Source organism: Phyllostomus hastatus, unplaced genomic scaffold (assembly GCF_019186645.2).
Source record: "Phyllostomus hastatus isolate PE091 unplaced genomic scaffold, TTU_PhHast_1.1 phas_scaffold_21, whole genome shotgun sequence".
Lineage (NCBI taxonomy): Eukaryota > Metazoa > Chordata > Mammalia > Chiroptera > Phyllostomidae > Phyllostomus > Phyllostomus hastatus.
The window spans coordinates 43,348,826-43,369,236 of NW_025334017.1; the positions used below are offsets into that span (position 1 = coordinate 43,348,826).

General features: G+C 48.4%; 1 protein-coding gene across 1 annotated transcript in view; it reads right to left on the reverse strand.

The window, feature by feature from the left end:
• Positions 1 to 20,411, reverse strand: part of ADCY8 (adenylate cyclase 8) — a 158,142-nt gene that overhangs the window by 21,568 nt on the left and 116,163 nt on the right. The window contains exons 10-13 of the mRNA XM_045861149.1: positions 14,973 to 15,174; positions 12,863 to 12,952; positions 8,165 to 8,337; positions 445 to 523 (exon numbers count right to left, since the gene is read on the reverse strand). Coding sequence (XP_045717105.1) covers positions 445 to 523; positions 8,165 to 8,337; positions 12,863 to 12,952; positions 14,973 to 15,174 — 544 coding nt within the window. The remainder of the gene's footprint in view (positions 1 to 444; positions 524 to 8,164; positions 8,338 to 12,862; positions 12,953 to 14,972; positions 15,175 to 20,411) is intronic.

Genomic DNA, 20,411 nt, shown 5'->3' on the forward strand with positions numbered 1-20,411 from the left:
CTAGAAGCAAGGAAATGTAGGCCCAGGGAGATAAGTTACTTGCTCAAGACGACAAGCTGCTGAGAGGTGGGGGCGGGATTAGAACCCTGGCTCACCAGATCCGGACAACTGAATGTTTACACATGCAACTTCAACAGTAATCATTTTATCCAAGCCTCGGGGTGGGAAGACATCCTAGTTTCCCTCAAGCAGAAACTGAAAAGTCTTTTTGGATAATGATCTCTTTGAAAGACATATACCTAAGGGGAGTTAAAACCACATTGTTTACCAAATCATCTTCTCCAGCTTAGTTTTTTATTAAGGTGTCTACATTGGGAATTGATCAAGTAAGAATCACAACTTGCTGCAAGCAGCTAATAGTCATTTGCCGCAAAGAAGAGCCAGTTTTGTGGCAACGGAAAATGCCAGGTAACCAAAGGCAGTTAGCGCGCACAGTGAGATTACCTGCTGTCCATGGTAGAACACAGCAAGGAGGAACATGGCCATCAGCAGCAGCGACGCCTCCTTGGTCCCCAGGAAGTCTCTGTGGGAAGAAGAAATGCAAATGGCAACCACGGAGGGACTTAAGGACACGCGTTAGGAAACAGGTTCAGAAAAGGGTGAGATACAAAGAAAGAAGCAGTTTTCTGAGCACCCACTATGGGATTGGGGTGGCTCTGGGGGTTTTTACTTCGGCTAATTTGGAAATCAGTTGACCCCCAAGGGCATGAGGTCACTTAGGTCATAGCTGGTGGAAGACTTTAGAGTCTAGCACTTAGTGCACTTGCATGAATGATGATGTCTTCTCTCACAGATGCGGAGAACAGACTGAGGGTTGCCAGAGGGAAGGGGGTTGGGGGCTGGGTGATAAGGCGAAGGGACTGAGAAGCACAGAGTGGCAGTTACAGGACAGTCACAGGGATGTGAGGTGCGGCACAGGGAATACAGTCAATAATGCTTTAATGACTAGGTACGGTGCCGGTGGGTGCTGGAAATATGGGGGGGTCACCTCATAAAGTAGGTGATTGTCCGACCACTATGCTGCACATGTGGAGCTCATACAAAACAATGTTTTAAAGATCTCTTGCCCTGGCTGGTGCGGCTCAGTGGACTGAGCGCCGGCCTGCAAACTAAAAGGGTCCCTGGTTTGATCCCCAGGCAGGGCGCAGGCCTGGGTTGCAGGCCGGGTCCCTGGTAGGGGGCACATGAGAGGCAACCACACATTGATGTTTCTCTTTCTCCCTCCATTCCCCTCTCTTTAAAATAAATAAATAAAATCTTTCAAAACATCTTCTATTTGCAGGATACTTTTACTAGTTTTCAAAGGGCTCTTATACTTTCTTGTCACAAAAACCTGTATGAAGACAGGGATCTCCTCTTTTTTCTTAAAGTTTTCCTGTTTAAGGCACAGGTGTGTAGTTCTTGCTACGTGCCAGTCCCTGTCCTGAGTGCTGTAAGATTCATGCTTAGATTCTTATGTCAATTCCATCAACTGGACACTTTTAACTCTGTCACTTTAGAAATTCTTACACTAGTGCTATGGATGGAGCACTGTGGTCACCCCCACTTCAATTCTTGTGTCTTTTAGTAAAGGCTTTGTTCCCATTGAGGCATCTGCTGGAGTGAACCTGTCACACTCTATCACAGTCCTTGTGGGGGCACAAGCCGTCGTGCCGCTGGCCTGGCCTGGCCTGGATTCTCTAGAAGACCGAGCTGGAGGGCAGCTAAAGATGGTCAGCGGCCAGGATATACTTGAACGCTGATATGACTTACAGCCATCAAAGGAATTCAGAGGAAGGCCAGGGCTGATTCCGAGTGTTTCCTCACTGTCACTATGCCCCCCCACCCCCCACGTGGAGCCTTTCTCAGGACAGCCGAGGCCTGGAGGCCAAGGGCTGGGCAGAAGCAGCATCAGGCTTTGAGTGTGGGAATAAACAGATCCCCCTGACAGGCCTCCCCTGCCTGGAGAAGAAAACCCCAAATGCAACTGCTCGAGACAGAGCATCTCTCTTGCTTCCCATCACCTCCTGTTTTATCCCTCAGGTTTCTCCATCTCAGGCAATTGTCCTCTCATCCATTCATCCAGGTGCTTGAGCCAAAGACGAAAGCCAGACTAGGAGCTGGGTCTCACCCCCCCAAAATCCCAATCCTGCCCAGTCTTCCACCAGACTATATCCTCATTCCAGCCACTGCTGTCCATCTCTCCTTTCACGGTCATGATTCCCTACAGGCCTCTGATGTCACTGTCTACACCCTGTTTTTCAGATGGCTGCCGGAATGTTTTTTATCACGAAAGCCAGGTGACCTCACTCCCTTGTTTTATTGCCTCCTGATGACAAGCACACAGAAACTCAGAACTTACTCAAAATAACTGAACTCTGGGGTGGCTTAAGGACACAGTGGGCCATAGTAGATGAGATGCAGTATTTAGATGGGGGAGGAATGGGCGTTTAATGCAGCTATACCAGGCAGTCCCCAGCTTTCCCTCTCCTGTTCTTTCTGGAGGCTAGCTGGAGTGGCATGAGGCTCAGGGAAAGGGGGGCATGAACCCAGCTTCTCATCAAGCCTGATGCTAAAAGGCCCACCCAGCTTATACAGGGCCAGGACCAGTTCAGTTTACCAGGCACAATGGTGATTTAGGAGTGGAAATATGCTCGCTCTTGGGGAGTTATTCAGATTTATTCATTTCCAGCTCCATCTGCTTTCCCTTGGAGATCAGATGCTATTAATAGATGATACTCATTATTGTGTTTCTCTTCTATAGCCCCAGCAAAGCACATAATTATTGAGCATTTACTCTGTGCCAGGCACATATTGGGATACAGAAATGAAGAAGGCACATTGTCTTTGCCCTAAAAAGAGCCCACTAAAAAAAGAGAGAATCAAACAGACAGATAATTTTGTAACGTGATACACTCCATAGTAGGGACACATCCTTGTTGCCATGGGAATACATAGGAAGAGAACGTAGCCTGGGCTGGAAGGCTCAAAACCTTAGTCTTCAAGAATGGCGAGCCTTGGGAGGTAAAGATGGGATGGACTCTATAGGTACAGGGCATATGTCTTGCTTAGCTAGTGGTTGACAAGACTCCAGAGTAGGGATGATACATGTCATATGTCAAGTTTGAGGTCACAGGCAGCAGGACAAAGTGCTCAGCTCTGTTGGAGCTGTCCACTGCTGTCAGTGCTGAAGTGCAGAGGGTTGGACGCTGAGCTCCACATTGCCATCCTGCATTTAGGATTAGGACTTTTCTTTTCTTTTCTTTTCTTTTCTTTTCTTTTCTTTTCTTTTCTTTTCTTTTTTCTTTTCTTTTTTCTTTTCTTTTTCTTTTCTTTTCTTTTCCTTTCTTTTCTTCTCCTCTTCTCTTTTTTCCTTCCTTCCTTCCTTCCTTCCTTCCTTCCTTCCTTCCTTCCTTCCTTCCTTCCTTTCTTTCTTCTTCCTTTCATTTGCTCACTCACAGTCACTACAGTGCTTATTTTGGGGGTGTATAGGTATATTTTAGTACCACCCTTCTCTCCATGGCACTTAATTCTCTGACCCTAAAGTTTGGGGACTCCTGGAAAAATGATTAAAGACATATGCTTTGTAATCATGCATACCCAGGTTCCAGCCTCAGCTCTGTTCCTGACCAGGTGTTTAACCTTGGACAAGTCACTCTGTATCTCTGAGCTTCAGTTTATTGCCTATTGTGAAGACTCTAAAAGCATTCACCTCCACAACTGGACGATAAAATGAGCACATCTTGGTAATTCACTCAGCATGATGGATGTACATCTCTCTCTCTCCACCCTATAAAGCTCCCGGTTCATGATCTTGTTCCTGGTGGTGGGGCTTTTGGAAAAAAAAGACCTACTGGTTCACATGGCTTAGTTTGAATGGGAAATGTCATTTGTTTAGTTCCTGCTGAATGTGGTCCAAAGTCCTGCTCTGACTGGTACTTCTAACGGCCTTTTCCTTGTGATTCAGTGGGCTTTTTTAAAGCCTGGTAATTTATCACTTACATAGTTTCAATAGGAAACAGAAATTCCTCTGGAATCTTTCTGAAAGCAGCAGTTGAACAAAAAAAGAGAGATGACTAGGTCAAAATCAAAAGAAAAGTAAAAGAATATTATGAATGGTCTTTGAATCTTTCTGATGTGTTTCAGATGAAAAAAAGGATAGCCTGAGTAGAGATGGCGGAATATGCCTAGTAAGTCAGCCAGGTCAGGGAACATCCAGAAAAAATTGTGATTGGAATTTATAAGGAACTTTTTGTACCTTCCATGAGTACTTAAAGAACTTCTAAAGAGAGTCAAGTGGCTGAAATCTGTAGAAAATTATAATACTTTGCTTGATATTGGGTGGCAGAGACTTAAAACCAAGGCTGTTTGAACTAATTTATTCATATTAATAAAATCATTGAATTATTACTACCATCTCCCTATGTTAATAGAAAAGAATATAGTTAAGTGAAAACATGTGTAGGATAATGTAATTTTCAGGGCTATGACAATCTTTAGAGATGCTCTTATTGGATATCTCATAAAAAATACAGTAGTATTTAATTTGAGTGTAACTCATTATAGACATATTTATGCTAATTGTAGTGAGTTCGAAAGCTAATAAAAACTTACAAATAAAAAATAAAAAATTTCAGTAAGGCTACCACCCAGGGAAAACAATGATTAATATTTTGGGGTCAATTAAACGTCATTTCCTTTTCCTTTTTGCAAAAAAAAAAGTGTTTATGTTTACAAATTTAGGATTGTGTGGTTCATACTGTAATAATTTCATGCAATTAAATACTTTATAATGTGAGTTTAATGAAACCATTCTAGTCTGTGTTATGTGGACCATACATAATATACTATTCCTTGCAAGCCTTTAGCTTTATAGAGAGAATTCCAGGCGCAGAGAGGGGAAGTCACTTGCTCAGGTCTCACAGCTGATTCGTGTCAGAGCTAGGATGAAAATTCACACCTCAGGCACCAAGTTCATTGTGCATCTGATGCCAAACGTTTAGCTTAGCTATTAGTTCCCCCTTCCCCTCCTTCAAGAAGTCCAAAATAAACCAGTTGACCTGAATTCATCTTTTATTCTGTGGCCACGCTAATGACTGTGTTTGCTAAGTGCTGATTTGATGCCGTACCTCCGAGTACACTTTACATACACCGCCTGCTTGAACTGTCACATCAACAATTAAGATACTATTAGCCCTATGGCAGTAAAGAAGAAACTTATACTCCAACACTGAAAGATAGGTTCCAGTTGACAGGTCTAGTGACTGGTGCAGGCTGGCTATTGGCCCAGATCTCAGTGATGCTTTTCCAGTAGCTAACACGTCCTCCTACATGCACTTACTGGCCCCAAAGCTCCTTGAAGGTGGAAATAATGTCTTATTCTTCTTCACATCTGTAGGGTGCCTAGCAGAGCCCATAGCAATGGCATGACACTTAAGTCCGAAAGCAAACTGTATGTACAGAGGGGAGTGGGAGGAGGAGAGAGGGGGGAAAGGGTACAGAGAATAAGTAGCATAAACAGTAGGTAGAAAATAGACAGGGGGAGGGTAAGAATAGTAGGGGAAATGTAGAAGCTAAAGAACTTAAAAGTATGACACATGGACATGAACTAAAGGGGGGGAATGTGGGTGGGAGCGGGGTGCAGGGTGGAGGGGAGTAAAGGGGGGGAATGGGACAACTGTAATAGCATAATCAATAAAATATATTTAAAAAATTGTATGTACAGGATGGGGAACATACGGCTTATGGGCAATGGTGAGCAAGAATCGTAGGGGTTGTAGATAGACTGCAATTATCTGACTGTGAATGAGTGGTGAAATACGATTCCCAATGAGCTAGTACTCCTTTCAGTCACTCATTCCTTTCATGTCTCATTCAACAACTATTTCATTGTCAGTTACGCTACTAAGTGCCAAAAACATGAACATGACCAGTGGTCCTGGCTCTCAGAAGCTCTTATTCCAAGGAAAAAGAAAGACAAGAAAATGAATATTTACAACACGGAGAGATGAGTGCAATGATACAAAAATAATATGCCTGCATCAGAAAATGAGTAATAATCAAAGAGGGCTTCACTGAGGAGACTGTCCTGGAGTTGACCTTTAGAACAATGCGTTGAAAACAGACAGGGGGATGGAGCTGTCAGACAAGGGGAAGTACGTGCAGAAGCCCATCTGAAAGTAGTGCATGGTTTCCCACGGCTAGAACACAGGCTACAATGATGATGAGACTGGTGGAGTCTGTGGGGGTCAGACTGGGGAGAGCTCTGAGGTCCCTGATAGGCAGGGTGAACTTTGAACTGCTTTGAGGCAATAGGGAGCCCCTTAGGGTTTTAAGAAAGGATAATGAGTTGACCAGATGGCTTCAAGAAGAGTGGCTTGCGAGTGCGGGAGGGAAGCCCAGTTAGGCGAGGGCGGTCCAGAGATGAGAACAGGGTCTTTTTAGGACCGCAGCATTTGTGGTACAAAGCGGGTATGTCCAATAACAATTGTTGGTATTAACCAAGTGCTTAGTCTATGCCAGGCCTTGTGCCAAGTTTGGTCACATTTGATCTCTTTTATATTCTCACAATATAGGAATATTATCCCCACTGTACAGATGGGAAAAGCCGGGTTTAGAGAGGTTAAGCCATTTTTGATTAATTTGCTCAAGATCACACAGCAGGATGATGACAGAGCTGGGATGTGAACCTGGGTGGTTTAACTCCTAAACTTGTACTCAGAAATGTCACGACATAGTCCTTCCCTACAAAGGATGCTGAGGAAGGGGAATCTCTAAGGACTTGGGAGGTGTTGGGGGTGAGGGTACCTCATCTGTTTTGGACTCAGTGTCATCCACTGAGACGGGGTGGTTGTGGAGGGGACTTCATGAATGGGAAGGGAGATGCCAGGCTGAAATATTTGGGACTGTATCCGTGGAGATGCAGCCAGGCTGTCCTGTGCAAGGTTCTCTGTATTCTCCCAAGTACTTGACCCCAGGAACGGGTGGAAGTGCTCCGGAACCACTATGAGCTCCTCAAGTGATGGTTCAATCCCCAGCAGCAAGTGCAGCCTGTGACTGCCGGCTGGATGCACAGTGACCTTTGGCTTGTTGATGCAGAATGCCGCTGAGAGGCAGGGCTCTGCTGCTCCTTCCTAGTTTAATTCTGTTAATAGCAAAGTGTGAGTCAATAAAAGACGCCAGCAATTGACCTTGAGTCGGGAAGCAGCAGCAGTGAGTTTGGGATTCTGGCTACTTTCACAACCCTACTTAACAATTTCACTACAAGCTTTTCCTTTAAGACCTCAACACAGAATTCAGAACTAAACTCCTCTCCTGTGAAGGAGGGAGGGGATAGGAATGAACAGTGTCGATAATCTACCATGCGCCGGGCATACCAGACTCTCACATGCCCCAAGCGCTTTCTACACCTGAAGCCAGGTGTGGGGTATGGTTTCCCCAGGGGCCATGGGAGGGGCTAAGTGATGCCACCAGGAGGCTCACCCGGAGGGAGAATGAAAGAGGGGGAAATGACATGAAAGAAGGGAGAGAGGAGGCAGCAAATTTCTCTCCTCTTCTGTTCTGAGATCCTTTCCCCGACTCACCGCCTATCCAGGGGCATTTCAGTTGGCCCAGTGGATGGCTGTCCTGGGGCACCAGGAGAGTCTCTTCACAGATCACACGACCAGCACAATAGGGCGTTAGCTTGCACTGACTTCCCATAATTCTCTTCTTCACTGCCCCTTCCCTGGCTTTTGCTGCCCCAGGGTTGCATTGGGACTTCAGGCTTGCTCCAGGCTCTGTTCTCTAAGGACTCTAGGCTAAGGTAGTATTACTGTCCTTATATTATTCCATATTCCAAAAATAATAAAATGAAAGGGCCCTAGCAGGTGCTCAGTGAACAATTGTTCACTGTTATTAATATTGTTACAGCCAAGTTGTGATCAGACCCTACAAGTCCTGAATCTGTTAAAGGTGGAGGAGACCTGAGCTGTGATTCAGTCCAACGTTTAACTCATTACTTAGTCTGTAATTAATCTAATTATAAACACGAAGACTAGAGATTCTGCCTAGACTTGTAAGCTAGCGAGTACCTAAGTTGAGGAACTCAGCCGGGCCCAGGTCTCCATGACTCCACCATCTCCCCAGTGGCTCTGCTTCCCACCGGAGGGGGGTGCTCGCCGCACACGCGGCGGTGGGCACTTACTCTCCACTGTGGTTCAGCTTGTCATAGCGCAGGAAGAGGCCCGCGTAGATGGTCTCGGTCAGCAGGGCGTAGATGGCGATCATGATCAGCAGCACGGCCAGCTTCAGGACAGAGTTAAGTCGGAGGAATACCGCACAGGTCACCATGGCCAGCACGCCCGTGAAGACAAAGTACTGGGAACAGAGAATGCAGGTGGTCAGACCTGACGGGAAGGTGGGGGGGTCACTCCCCTTCATGGATGCCAATGGGCCTCCCTAACAGGGAGGTGTCAGCCATCCTCAAACCCAACGAGTCCCAGAGTGAACACATCACTGCACTGGTGAGGAGCAGTGTCTAATCTAGGGGAAATTACTGCACACTACTGAAGCAAGAGCTCTCTGATGATTCTGCCCCGTGCCCCCTGAATTGTGTTCTTCAGTCTGGGAAGTCGCCCTCTTCCCAGCGTGGTGTGAGCGCCAGGCGTGAGTCCTTCCAGACGGCTCTTCTCCGGGCACCAGGTGGTCTCCTCACCTGCACGTAGGGAGATCTCTGCAGACCTCTGGGTTTCTCTGTGTGCCGCTCTCTTCTCTCTGTTCTGCCAGCTCTAGCCTCCTTGGTCTCCCCGGACCCTCAGCTCTGTCTTCTCACATCAGGGAGTCCACTGGGTTCCCCCTGGGCTCCCCCAGCCGGAGCGACAGCCTGAAAGCTTGCCTACAGCCCCCACAAGGCTCAGCCGGTCGCAGGGCTCACTGCCTTTGCTTTCTGTTCTCCTGCGGTCACTGTCCTTCATTGCCTGATGCCCAGTGTCTTCAGAAATGGTCGTCACATATATCTGGTTTGTTTTCCTTTAGTAGTGTCTGGTGAGAGCGTGAATAATTTCTCTGCTGCTTCATTGGAAATATGCCTTTTCCTTTTTTTAAGAAAAATTATTAAACACTCATTGTGGGTTCTGTCCCTTGAGTACTCTTGGATAACTATACAATATTGTCATTGGTCCTTAAAACAGTCTATACATCTGAAGAGCTGGGAAGAGTGTTCCAGTTAGATAAATACGTCACAGAAAGGGCAGAGGGTGAGCACTAAGATGGTGCCACAGGGTCTGTGACGTGGCGGGAAGTAATCTGAAGGGACTGGGCCCCCCAAAGAACGCATTGTGAAGGAGGGAGGCTTGGAGGCTGGGTTGGACCCGAAAACACGGAAAAGAAACGGGATGAAGCACCAGGACGCAAAGACAGAGGTAACTACACCTCCATGGAAAACTGACCCTCAGGGACCCTTGGACACCATGGGCAGCTCTGAATGCTCTTGCAAATACAGTTGACTGTTTATCCAAATGTGCCAGAGCATATATAGCAAAGGGCCTTGATTCTAAAAGCGAAGGTCTCCCCCTCAAGCCTCCTGGGAACCACACCCAGGTGTTGCCGGCAATGACATTGTGGGTTTGTGCCTGTGATTTGCAATCATTTTGCAAACCGGTGCTTCTCCCCTCCTCTAGGCTTGTTCTGAAGTCATCGTTGGGGTATAGCCTTTTTCCCTGTCATTTCCTGTATCTTTGCTCTTTTTTTAGTCATTGGCAAGCGCCGGCTCAGAAATAGATTCTACTTTACACCCCATATTCTAGCAACCTCTCTTGTTTACATTGCATCATCCAGTTTAATAGCACGCCGTGGAACTGAGTATCATTTCTCATGCGGTGAAGCAGAGAGGTCGGAGACACAGATGAGGAAACCGATGTTCAAAGGGACGCAGTGACTGGCCTGGAGACACACGCCTGTGAGGGTTGGGAATGCGTGTGCAGGTTAAGCCATTAGAAGGTCTGACGTCTGATCCCTTCTCGTCTGCCAGACAAATCCTTGTGCAGGGAAGCACGGTCACAATGTCGGGATGGCAGACGGTGGGCAAAGTGGGTTGTTGTGATGGCAGCTGGTGATGGAAACGGTCCAGCTCCCCATCTTTTAGGCCAGTGGGATTTCTGCACCAGAGGGGTGTGGGTTACTGGCAAACTTTGTCTGTTAAGAGCCAGATGGTAAGTACGGGGTGCGGCACAAATAACGCCCTGTTTTATTACAAAACCATAAGCATGTAATTCTGTAATATAACAATGTCACCCTCAAGCACACCATGTGACATTTCAGGTGAGACGTTCAGATTGCTGTCCATGCATGACATTCACGTACCCTACCTCCCACACTCCAGCGAACCTTCCTTCTGCCGGACCCTGTATTTTGGGCTTAGTGGGCCACACCGCCTCTGTTGTAACTGCTCAACTCTGCCATTGCACCACAAAAGCAGCCATAGGAGATTAATAAGAAATAGGTGTCACTATGCCCCAGTAAAATTTTATTCCTAAAACAGGTGGCTGACAGAGTTGGACCTGGGGGCAGCATTTGCTGAGCTATGATCCAGATGATTCTGTGCTTGTGGGAGGAAAATGTAAACCCCTGTTTCGTTTATTTTTATCTCACTGTTTCATATTCTCTCTTTTGAGTATGCCTCATAATGCACATGACAGGTTGGCACACTGGTGCAGGTTTGTGACTTGTAGTAAACATGTATTGGTGGTGCAGGCTCGATAGTTGTTGACTAGAAATAACAAATAAATCACAGCCGACATTTAATGAGCAGGTACCTTGTGCCAGGTGTTGCTGTAAACACACTACAGGCATGAACTCAACCCTCACGACTGCTACCCATGAGGAAGCTTCTGTTTTCACCTTCATTTTACAGATAAGGAGACTGAGGCACCGAGATGGAGCTGTGTGATGCAAAAAGCTCACCCGCCACCTTCACAGGACTGGCGGACCCATGAGCACTGTCTTCCTGAGTTTGGGAGTTCAGGGTTGGGGCTCAGGGTACGCACACAGTGTTGATTTAGAAGGATGTAGAGGACCAGATTAAATAGTCCATGAACATCTACTTCACGTCAGACGTCATGTTAGAAACTCAACATCTGCTAGCTTAACTAGGTAGTTACCATGGGAACACGATAGTTCCCGACTCTACAATAGCCATGGGAAGAAGGTATTGATATTATCTTTCCCACTTTACAGATGAGGAAGCTGAAGTTCAGAGATTAAGAACTGATTCAAGATTTCCGCTGCTAGCAAGTGAAGTTGCTCAGTGAACTCCAGCTTTTGCTTAGCTCTCAATATCTGAGTCTTGGCCAGTTTGGGTCCATTACCTCTTGGGTCCCTCCTCACGCCCTCCAAACTGAGCAGGTCTCTGGGATCTGGTGTCCCAGACAGGCCACGATACCGGAGCTCACTCCTTCCTTGGTGGGAGGACTCCAGGAGCACGTGGGCCTGTCCCATGCAGCCCTGGACTTCCTTAAGAGGAGCCTAGTGCTTACCAAGGGACTGAATCTGGGTTCAGCTGGGTGGGCTCAAGAACAAGCCAGATCTGGTTTGTAGGGCAGTGCCAAGTGTTGATAACTGAAGCAGGAAGAGAAAGATGGAAAGAAGGAAGAACGGGAAGGAGTGAGGAGGAATGGGAGTCACGCCGGAGTGGCACTGAGTGGCACTGGGCAGGTTACTTTCTAAGCCTTCGTTCCTTTGTCTGTGGAGTGGAGATGGTCACAGCCTCTACCCCAGACATTTTGAGGGCTTAGTGATGTTAGCAGTTAATGCAGTAGATAGGTGCTCTATGCCCGGGGTGGGGAGAGAGGCTTTCTAGGGTTTCTCTCCTTTTTTAGACATTTCTAGACCAATTCTGGGGCCTAGGTGAGACAACAAAGAGCCTGTGCTCCACCCATGTGTTGAAGAGGGTCTTAGAGAACAGGAGTCCCCTCGGCATTCTCGGGGTATGGCATTGGCTGGGGCCTGCTGGGACATCCCAGCTGTCCTCCCTCCCGACCCAGAACTCCTGTCCCAATGTGTAAAGGTCTGGGCCATGACCAGCAGAGCTCACAGTTGTCCTTTTCCTGGCCCTGTAGGCTGACCCTACGGCCCAGGGTCAGACCAGTGGCTCTGTTGCCAAGACAAGGTCAGACGTACATCATGATGGTAGGTGTCCTATTGGGACACGTCCTGACCCTGTAGTGCTCCATGCACTCTCTGTACCACTTGGGTTTCAGTTTAGTTGTTTACTGCATCTGTGAGTCACCGGTTTCCTTTCTCTCTCCCTTCCTTCCTACTACCCTTCCTTCTTTCCTTCCTTCCTCCCTTCTTCCCTCCCTCCCTTCCTTCCTTCCCTTCCTTCCTTCCTTCCTCCTTCCCTTCCTCCCTTCCTTCCTTCCCTGTTCCTTTCTTTCCATCTCTCCATCCTTCCATTATCCATCTTTCCTCTTATTTCTTTCCAGCTTTCCTTTTCCAATGCAGCTAACACGCTTTGGACAATAACTCTGCACTGTCCTCTATTTGCAACAAGGGCACATTCAGCTTTAGGGTTTTAAGATGAGTTGGTAGAAATGAGTAGGGGAGGAGGAGACAAAGGGAAAGAGGAAAATGGGTGGCGGGGAGTGTGAAGAAGGAAGATATGGAGGAGAAAGCCACGATGGGAAAGAGAGGCAGAGGAGGGGGCAGGAACTAGGAAGGGGAAAAGCAGAAGATACAGGGAGAGGGGGAAAGCAGAGAAGGGGAAGAAGGAGGAAGAAGGAGGAAGAGGCAGAAGGAGCAAGAGGGCCCGAGTGCTTTCTGGGGCCCTGCAGCCAGCGCCGCCCATTTGGAGCTGGCAGAGAGGTCTAGGCCCAAGCCTTGCCAAGGGGAGCTTGTGAATAAATACCTCTGGGTAGGAGCAGATATCTGTAAACACAGCTGAGGAATTGAAAGTCAGGTTCTTCAAGGGTATCGACTTGTCAAAATCGCACCACAGCTGCGGATTAAAAAAAAAAAAAGAACGACAACAAAAATACAAAAAGACACAGGAACAAAAGTCAGTGTGAGTGCCAGGATAGGGGTCGTGTGCTCTCAGCGCTGGGCTTCTGCGAGAGCCTGGGGCAGGCCGGGCTCCCAGGGGGGTCGTGTCAGAAGGGAAGTGCCCGCAGGGATCTCCTCTTGGACTGGAGAGAAAGTCCCGGTTCTGAAAAAGCGTGGGCAGGCCAGTGAGAAACCGGCAGGTGAAGACTGCTCTGCCAGTCCATCCTGCAGGGTCACCAGAGTGTGGGCCCAGAAGAGAGAGCAGACAGATGGGGGGGGACCTGGGCGTGCTCACAGCCTGGCTCCACCTCCACAGCAGGGAGGGTGTGAGAGCCCTGAGGGCGAGGGCGGGGGCAGCCCTGAGCCCGGGAGATGTTTGTGGCGCTCAGAAGAGAACAGCTACTGTTGGCTGGATGCCTCCTCTGTGCCAGACACTTTGTACAGAAAAAAACCTCACCATCACCTTGTGATGTTGCTGCAGTTTTTATCCCCATTTTACAACCGAAGAAGATGAAACTCGGAGAAGTAAAGTAACTTGTCCAGGGTCACCTAGCTGGTAAGCGGGGGAGCTGGGATTGGAACGCAGGTCTATCTGACTCCAGCGCCTCTGGGCCTCCTCCCACGCTGCCGTGGCATGGCCGGCCCCGGAGGTCACCCTGACCTAGAGCCATCGGGCTTCTCGCCAAATTCTGCACCCCAGAGATATCCGATTCATCAGGATAAGACCCTGGCTACCACTCGGAACACTGTGATCAATGATCCTACACACTTCCATGTTCTAGTGTCATATTCTATAAAATATTTATTTGATGATGAATTTAATTAGACTATGATTTTTCTTTTTCATTGTTCCATAGAGTCTTTCACTTCAAGGTCAACTAAATAGAACTTGAGCCACACAGACTCTAAGTAATTACTGGGCCAATTTGGACCATCAATTTCAGGCAGTATAGCCCTGCAAAGCAAGTCTGAGAATTATGGGAGCCCACACATTGGGTCCCTGAACATTTGGAAACCCTTCTCCGGACCTGAGGGTCATGGTGATGATTTCCGTCACCAGATGATACCTCAACTAGCCTCTCGCAAGGTGCCACGTTCAAAACCTTGAATCAGATAAACCACTCCTAAACTCCACTAGGTCCCTAAGTCACGGACAACACCAACTATTTGCATATACACAGAAAACACCTATTGCTACCATGTTACCATTCTACAGAGAAAATGAAATCGTTAAAATACGGACCACCAAGTTAAAAACAATGATAAATATGGCAGTTGGAGAGTCATTGGAGTTCACTGTGTCACATCCAATAGGAACTTTTAGAAAGCCATAGGCAAGATGCTCAACCTTCCTCAAATGCAGTTTCCTCATCTGTTCCATGGGAACAGTAATACCTACCTGAGGCCCATAGTAGATGCTCAATAAACGACAGTTATTTGTTTCCACTCCCCCACTCCCATTCCCGCGGGTACAATTTAGCAGATGAGAATGAGCATGAGCCATGGAGTCAGACAGACCTTTTTAGCAAGTTATTTCATGTCTCTGAGCCTCAGTTTCCTCAGCCATAAAGTGGGGATAATGAGACTTACCTCACGGGGTTTGTGTGAGGATTAAACACGAAAAACGTGTACGGCTCCTCCTTCAGTGCATGGCACATAGCAGGTGGGTACTTAACAAGTGGTAACTCTTTTCTATCATGGCAGCTGGTCAGCCAGCGAGAGGTCAGGGACTCGAGGGAGTTTAGAGCTGCTTTGCAGCAAATAACCTGTCCCACTGGGAAACAGCTTGCCACCAGTAAAATGCACAGTTCTGACAGTAGCCACATCTTTGTGCTCTGTCCCTGAACTTGGGGCTGGACCAGGCACAAGAAGGTAACTGGTGCCAAGGAAGGCAATCAAGAAGCTGCAACTCCGTGACCTCTGGACTCCTGAGAAGACCCCGGATGCCAGGGAGCGGGTGGGCTGGGCATGCTTACGATATTTAGGATGGCGCCTAGGAAATTGATCAGGATGGACGCAAAGATGATGACGTTCCGGGCCAGATAGGTTTCATTGATCCAACAGCAAGTTTTCCGGAGGATGAGGGGCAAACACTTGTAATCCTCCGCCGTGGTGATGAGCACCAGTGCCGAGTGCAGCATGATCAGGATGGAAAACTGGATGGCCATGGGCATCACCCTGCAGGGAGACAAAGAACATTGGCTCATGCGGCTTTGATCGTCTGATTCCCCACTCCCGAGAGATGCTGTCAATCACATCTAGGACCGCCCTCCCTTATCCCTAGCTTCCAATGATTCCTCTACATCTCTATTTGTTTAAGAAAAAGGCTATTCGGCAGTCATTTTTTATTGCATCCATTTCTAGAATACTCTCTCGATGGAGAAACTTTTCCATGAACACCACGTATTTGGCTTGACGTACCACTCCCAGCCAATTTCTTCACTTCTTTTGTCATTCATCTTTCTCACTAGGCCAACTGCTGCCAAAGCAACGTAACACTGGAATTTTATCTCACAACTCTGGCTGTGGGGGCACCGCAGGCCCTTTCCCCTTCAGGGTAGGTTTTATGAAACAGGTTCCTGCTAGGTGTTGTTCTGATGCCAAGCACCGAACCTGACGCCTGTTTCGAGTTGCTCAGTTTGGGGAGCGATCGCCAGGGTCTGCAGGGAATGGGCTATGAGCCCTTTGGGATGCCGGCGAGGCTGCAGTGGCGACCCGAGAAGGGAGGGCGCATCCTTGCCCACGGCTTCGCTGTCGCTCCCAGCTGTGCGTCTCTAGCGTCCAACTCTCACCAAAGCGTGTCTGGCTTTTTCTAGCAACGCAGTTTATCTAAAACCTCATCTCTGGAGCTATCTTTGACTGCTTCCTCTCCTTGTCAAGGTGATTTAGGAAGTGTGGTCCAAAACAAGAGTCAGGGTGGCAGGAGTGCGGGGCACTGTGACAGCCAGGAGGTAAGACCTTTGCAAGGAGGGAGGAGCCCAGCCCACAAGTCCGTCTGCATGGGCAGGCATCCTGAAGGCTAGCAGAGATTTCTCCCCCAGCCCCAGCTTTCACGGTTGGAGGTTTTATTATTTCCTTTAAAAAAAAAGTACTTGCAGTTTCGATTCCATGGATCACCTTGACAGGAAATCCCTGCAGGAGTTACTAGATAAGAGTTACTACAGAAGTTCTGTGCAGCAGTGGGTTCCCAGAGGACTCTAGGCAGATGGTCAACTTCCCTCAAAATAGGCTAGAAAAACGCCCTGACGACACACCATTCACTCTTCCTGGGCCCCCGGGGGAGGCAAACGAAGGAGAATGAGGTGGATGGCTTTGTCCAGCCGTCCCAGGAGACAGGGGGCCAGCTCCAAGGCCGTCGTGCCTCAGCGGTGCGAGGCGGCCCTGGAGAATAGGAATGTGTTGTTTTAAGCTTTGGCAGAAGCCACCCAGGCAAAGGCCAATTAGAAAGCTGCCTGGTTCCACGGCCACCACTGCCACCCAGACGAAGGTTACATGGTGCGCGCGGGACCTTGAGTGGCCGCCCTTGACCCTCTGCAGCCTTCTCTCCCTCTGCTTCTCATCCCCCTCGTCCATGGGCGACAGTCAGGCACATGCCCTCAGCGCTCTGCTGCTTCTGTATGAACGAGGCGGAGAGAGGCCTCACCAAACACTGCATCAGCCAGCGCCTTGATCTTGGGCTTCCAGCCGCCAGAACTTGGAGAAATAAATTTCTAGTGTTTATAAGCTACCCAGTCTAGGGTGTTTCTGTGTCAGCAGCCCGAACCAACTAAGACAGGAGGTGAAAGGCAGGCATATGGTCCCTCGGCAAGAGCAAAGCCTTGGGCAAGGGAACTCACTTTTCTGAATTTTTTTTTTCTTAATGTGCAGAACGGGGATTTCAATGCTCATCTCTTAAAGGGAGGTTCAGATATTAACGCAATAAAGCAGTGAAATGCATAGCGTGTAATAAGAACTCAAAGAAATGTTACTCTCTTTCTCTATTCATGGTGAAATTCAGGAAACCTCGGGTGTTTTCGAGATCTATGGGAAGAGAGTTAATTACAAGACAGGCTTTCTAAGTCAGGTACTGGCATTGCATATGAACTTCTTTGGGAAATCTGTGCTGCAGCTCCTCAACATCCATTTATTTCTGCGCACACAGACATTGCAGCATCGGACTGTTATTTTTCTCTAATTATAGGGCGCCTCCCGTGTCCAGGGTTCCGCATTCGCTTTGCATTGTGTGCGCAAGAGGCAAGGAAACCTTTCATTTCTGAAATCAGGTCTGAAGAAGAAGGACGAGGGATTTGCAAACAGCTCTATCCAAATCCTTTCCAGACATTAAGTTCTGATTACTCTCTGCAGTCTGTCTTGAAGCAAGGTCCGGGTTAGTTTCAGGATATCTGGTGTGTGTGCCCGGGGGGCAGGGAGCAGCGGGGAGGAGTGAACGTCTTACAGCGGCTTGTGGTGCAATGGGAAACAGAGGCTCGGGTCTCACGGATAGTTTGTTCCACCCTTTAGAATCTGCAGAGCCTGAGAGGCCGAAAGAGCCCTTGATCCTATTAGCAACCCCGAGAGGAAGGCATTCTTAGCCACTTTAAGGGATGAAAAAGGACGTGGCCCAGAAAGAGGAATGGGACCAGAATTTACCGAAATGGACACGGCTCATTTAATGCTGCCATCTACCCTGTGGCGCTGGCACCGTTACTCCCATTTTTACAGATGAGGAAACTGAGGCTCCCGAGAAGTCAAGTACATACAAGGCAGCTAGTAAGATGCACAGCAAAACAAGATCCAGTGCCTTTTCCTCTCTGTCTTTTTCCCTCTCTCCCTTCCCTCCATTTTTCCTTTCTTCCTTTTCAATACTTGCTCTTTTTCTTGGTTCCCTTCTCCCTTTCTCTTTCTCTTCTTCCTTCTCTCTCCCTCCCTCCCTCTCTCCCTGTCTCTCTGCCACCACTGGTGCAGGCTTAGAAACATCATCATAACCCTAAGAAGCATTTTCAGGTGTTTCCTCTGTGTGCCCTCTGGGAGAGGAACGCCTGCGTGCGTGTGGGAATCAGAGGAAAGGGCGAAGCGAGCAGCGTCTCTCTTTGCCAGGGTCTATTCATATTTTGTTGGGGGCTTCGGAACTAGCTGTGGTCCTAGGAGCAGCCTGCCTCATGCGCTAACGAGTCCATGACGGAAGAGAGACGGAGAGGCACCCACCATCTGTTTAGTGGCAAAGACTCAATCAGGAGCCAAATGAGTTGGAGAGGAAACCAGCCCCCACTAAAGGAAGCTGTGCTGTTCGGGGCAGACGGGCCGTGCAGTTCCCACAACATGTGGGCTGTCTGGTCAGAGCTCAGCTTTGGGCCTCCTTCATTGACAGGTTTTTCTCTTCACGGAGCCAGTGACGGTGGGGCGCTGCCTGGCATTTCGGTTACCGGCTGCAGCGGCACCCCAGAGTCAGAGACTCCATCTGGCCGGCTGCTGGGTAGGGTTCCAGGTCTGTTCTCCCTGAAGCTAGAAACTGGGCAACAAGGCTGGTGTCATTGCACCTGGGCAGGGAACCTGCCCAGGCCAGCTGGGGAATGCCATGTTCGCTTCCTAGGGGGCACAGTGGCCCCCTCTGTCCCAGTGCCAAATCCAGACTCTCACCCCCCCCAGGCTCCTCCCCCTCTCCCATCCCCCACATCCAGCTGGTGTCAGCCCTCTCTCAGGCATGTCTGCAAACCCTTCCTCTCCACTCCCCTGCACTGCCCCTCTCTCGTCCCTGTCATTTCTCCCCTGCAGGTTTGTGGTGGCCTCCTAACTGGTCTTCCTCCGCCCACACCGCACCCCCTCCTGCCCATGTTCCATGTCCAGTGTGATCCTTGTAAACACAAATCTGACCACATCGCTTCTTTGGTTAAATGTATCAATAAAGTCTTCTCTGCCAACCGGTCACAGTTCCTCCAGACGTACGAACCACTCTTTTCTAGAATGTTCTATTTCCAGCCCTCCCCCCTCGCCTCCTTCTCAGTCCTCTCCCGTGACTTGGAGAGCACCTTCAGGAGGTGATTGTGACGTCAGGACCCCACCCACCAGGACACCTGCCCTGATCCCCCGCCTCACCTCACTCCCACGTGTCCCATCCCACCTTATACTCTCCCTATCATGAGTCATTGCACTACAATACTGTTTTGTAACTGTCCCCCACTAGAATGTAAGCTTGATGATGGCAGGAGCCATGAATGTATATCTCCGGTGCCCAGCGAAGATGGGCACATAGTAGGTGCTCAGAGGATGTTCGTTGGGAGTATCCACACCCTCCAGGAGTCCAGAGGGTGTGCACCAGAGACGGCCACATCCTTCTCGGCTCTCACGTCCTCACTGGCAGGACTGAAGGGGGGAGTCCAGGCAGTTCGGGTGTATCTGGCCAGGCCCCTCCATCACTTACAGCTCACCGCCCTGAGACCACGCCTTTCCAATGACCCGAGTGCCCCCATGGCTCTTGGGTAGTCAGGAAACCCATTCTCTTACGGCACTCCCTGGAACTCTGTCCTGATTTATTCATTGGCATCCGTATACAAACCTACGTACACAACATATATGTATCTATATGTATAGATATAGCACAGAAATAACTATATATATATAGTCTATACATACCTGTATAACATGGGCATATCTACATATATATCTACCTAATATTCATAGCATATAGGTAGCTATGTATACCCTGTGGCATATAAACCTAGATATACATAGGCATTTTAGTTATTGTTGTGTCTCCTTCCACTAGATTATAAGGTCTAGGAGGGTAGGATTTATTGTTGTTGTTGTTACTGTTTTGGGGTGTTGTTTTGGCCTTTTTTGTTTAGCTGTGTGTTCCCAGCATCTAAACAGGTGTGGCTGCTAGGCATTCAGTGGCTATTGGTGTGAGGCTTTCTCAGCCAGCGTGCAGCATAGGTACACACGTCTTCCTTCTTTCTCTTTTATTAAAATCTTTTTTTAAAATTGTAAAATAAAGCATAAGTGCAGAAAAATCACAAAAACTTTAGCTTAATTAGTTATTATTAATTATATGATGTCTGCGTTTGTAGCGACTACTCAGATGGTGAAATAGAACTCTGCAGGGCATTCCACCAGCCCACCGTGTCCTCTGGCCAGCTCCTAATCCTCTCTCACCTCCACTCCTCCCCCGCCCCCGCCCCGCCCCGTTAATCACTTTCCGTGTCTTTACAGGGCATCACCCATTTCTAGACACTATAATTTAGTCTTGCACATTTTTTGGTTATATATGATTCATCTTTTAAGTCTTTTAAAACACCTACAGGTCCTCTCTTTATCTCTTTATTTTCTTTGTGATTTAGGTGTTGAAGGTTCTGTGCCCTTTGACCTGGAGCACTTCCCACTGTCCGGATTTTCCTTCCGCGCACTCATTCAGCATCTTTGGGCCTTCAGGATCTCCTGCA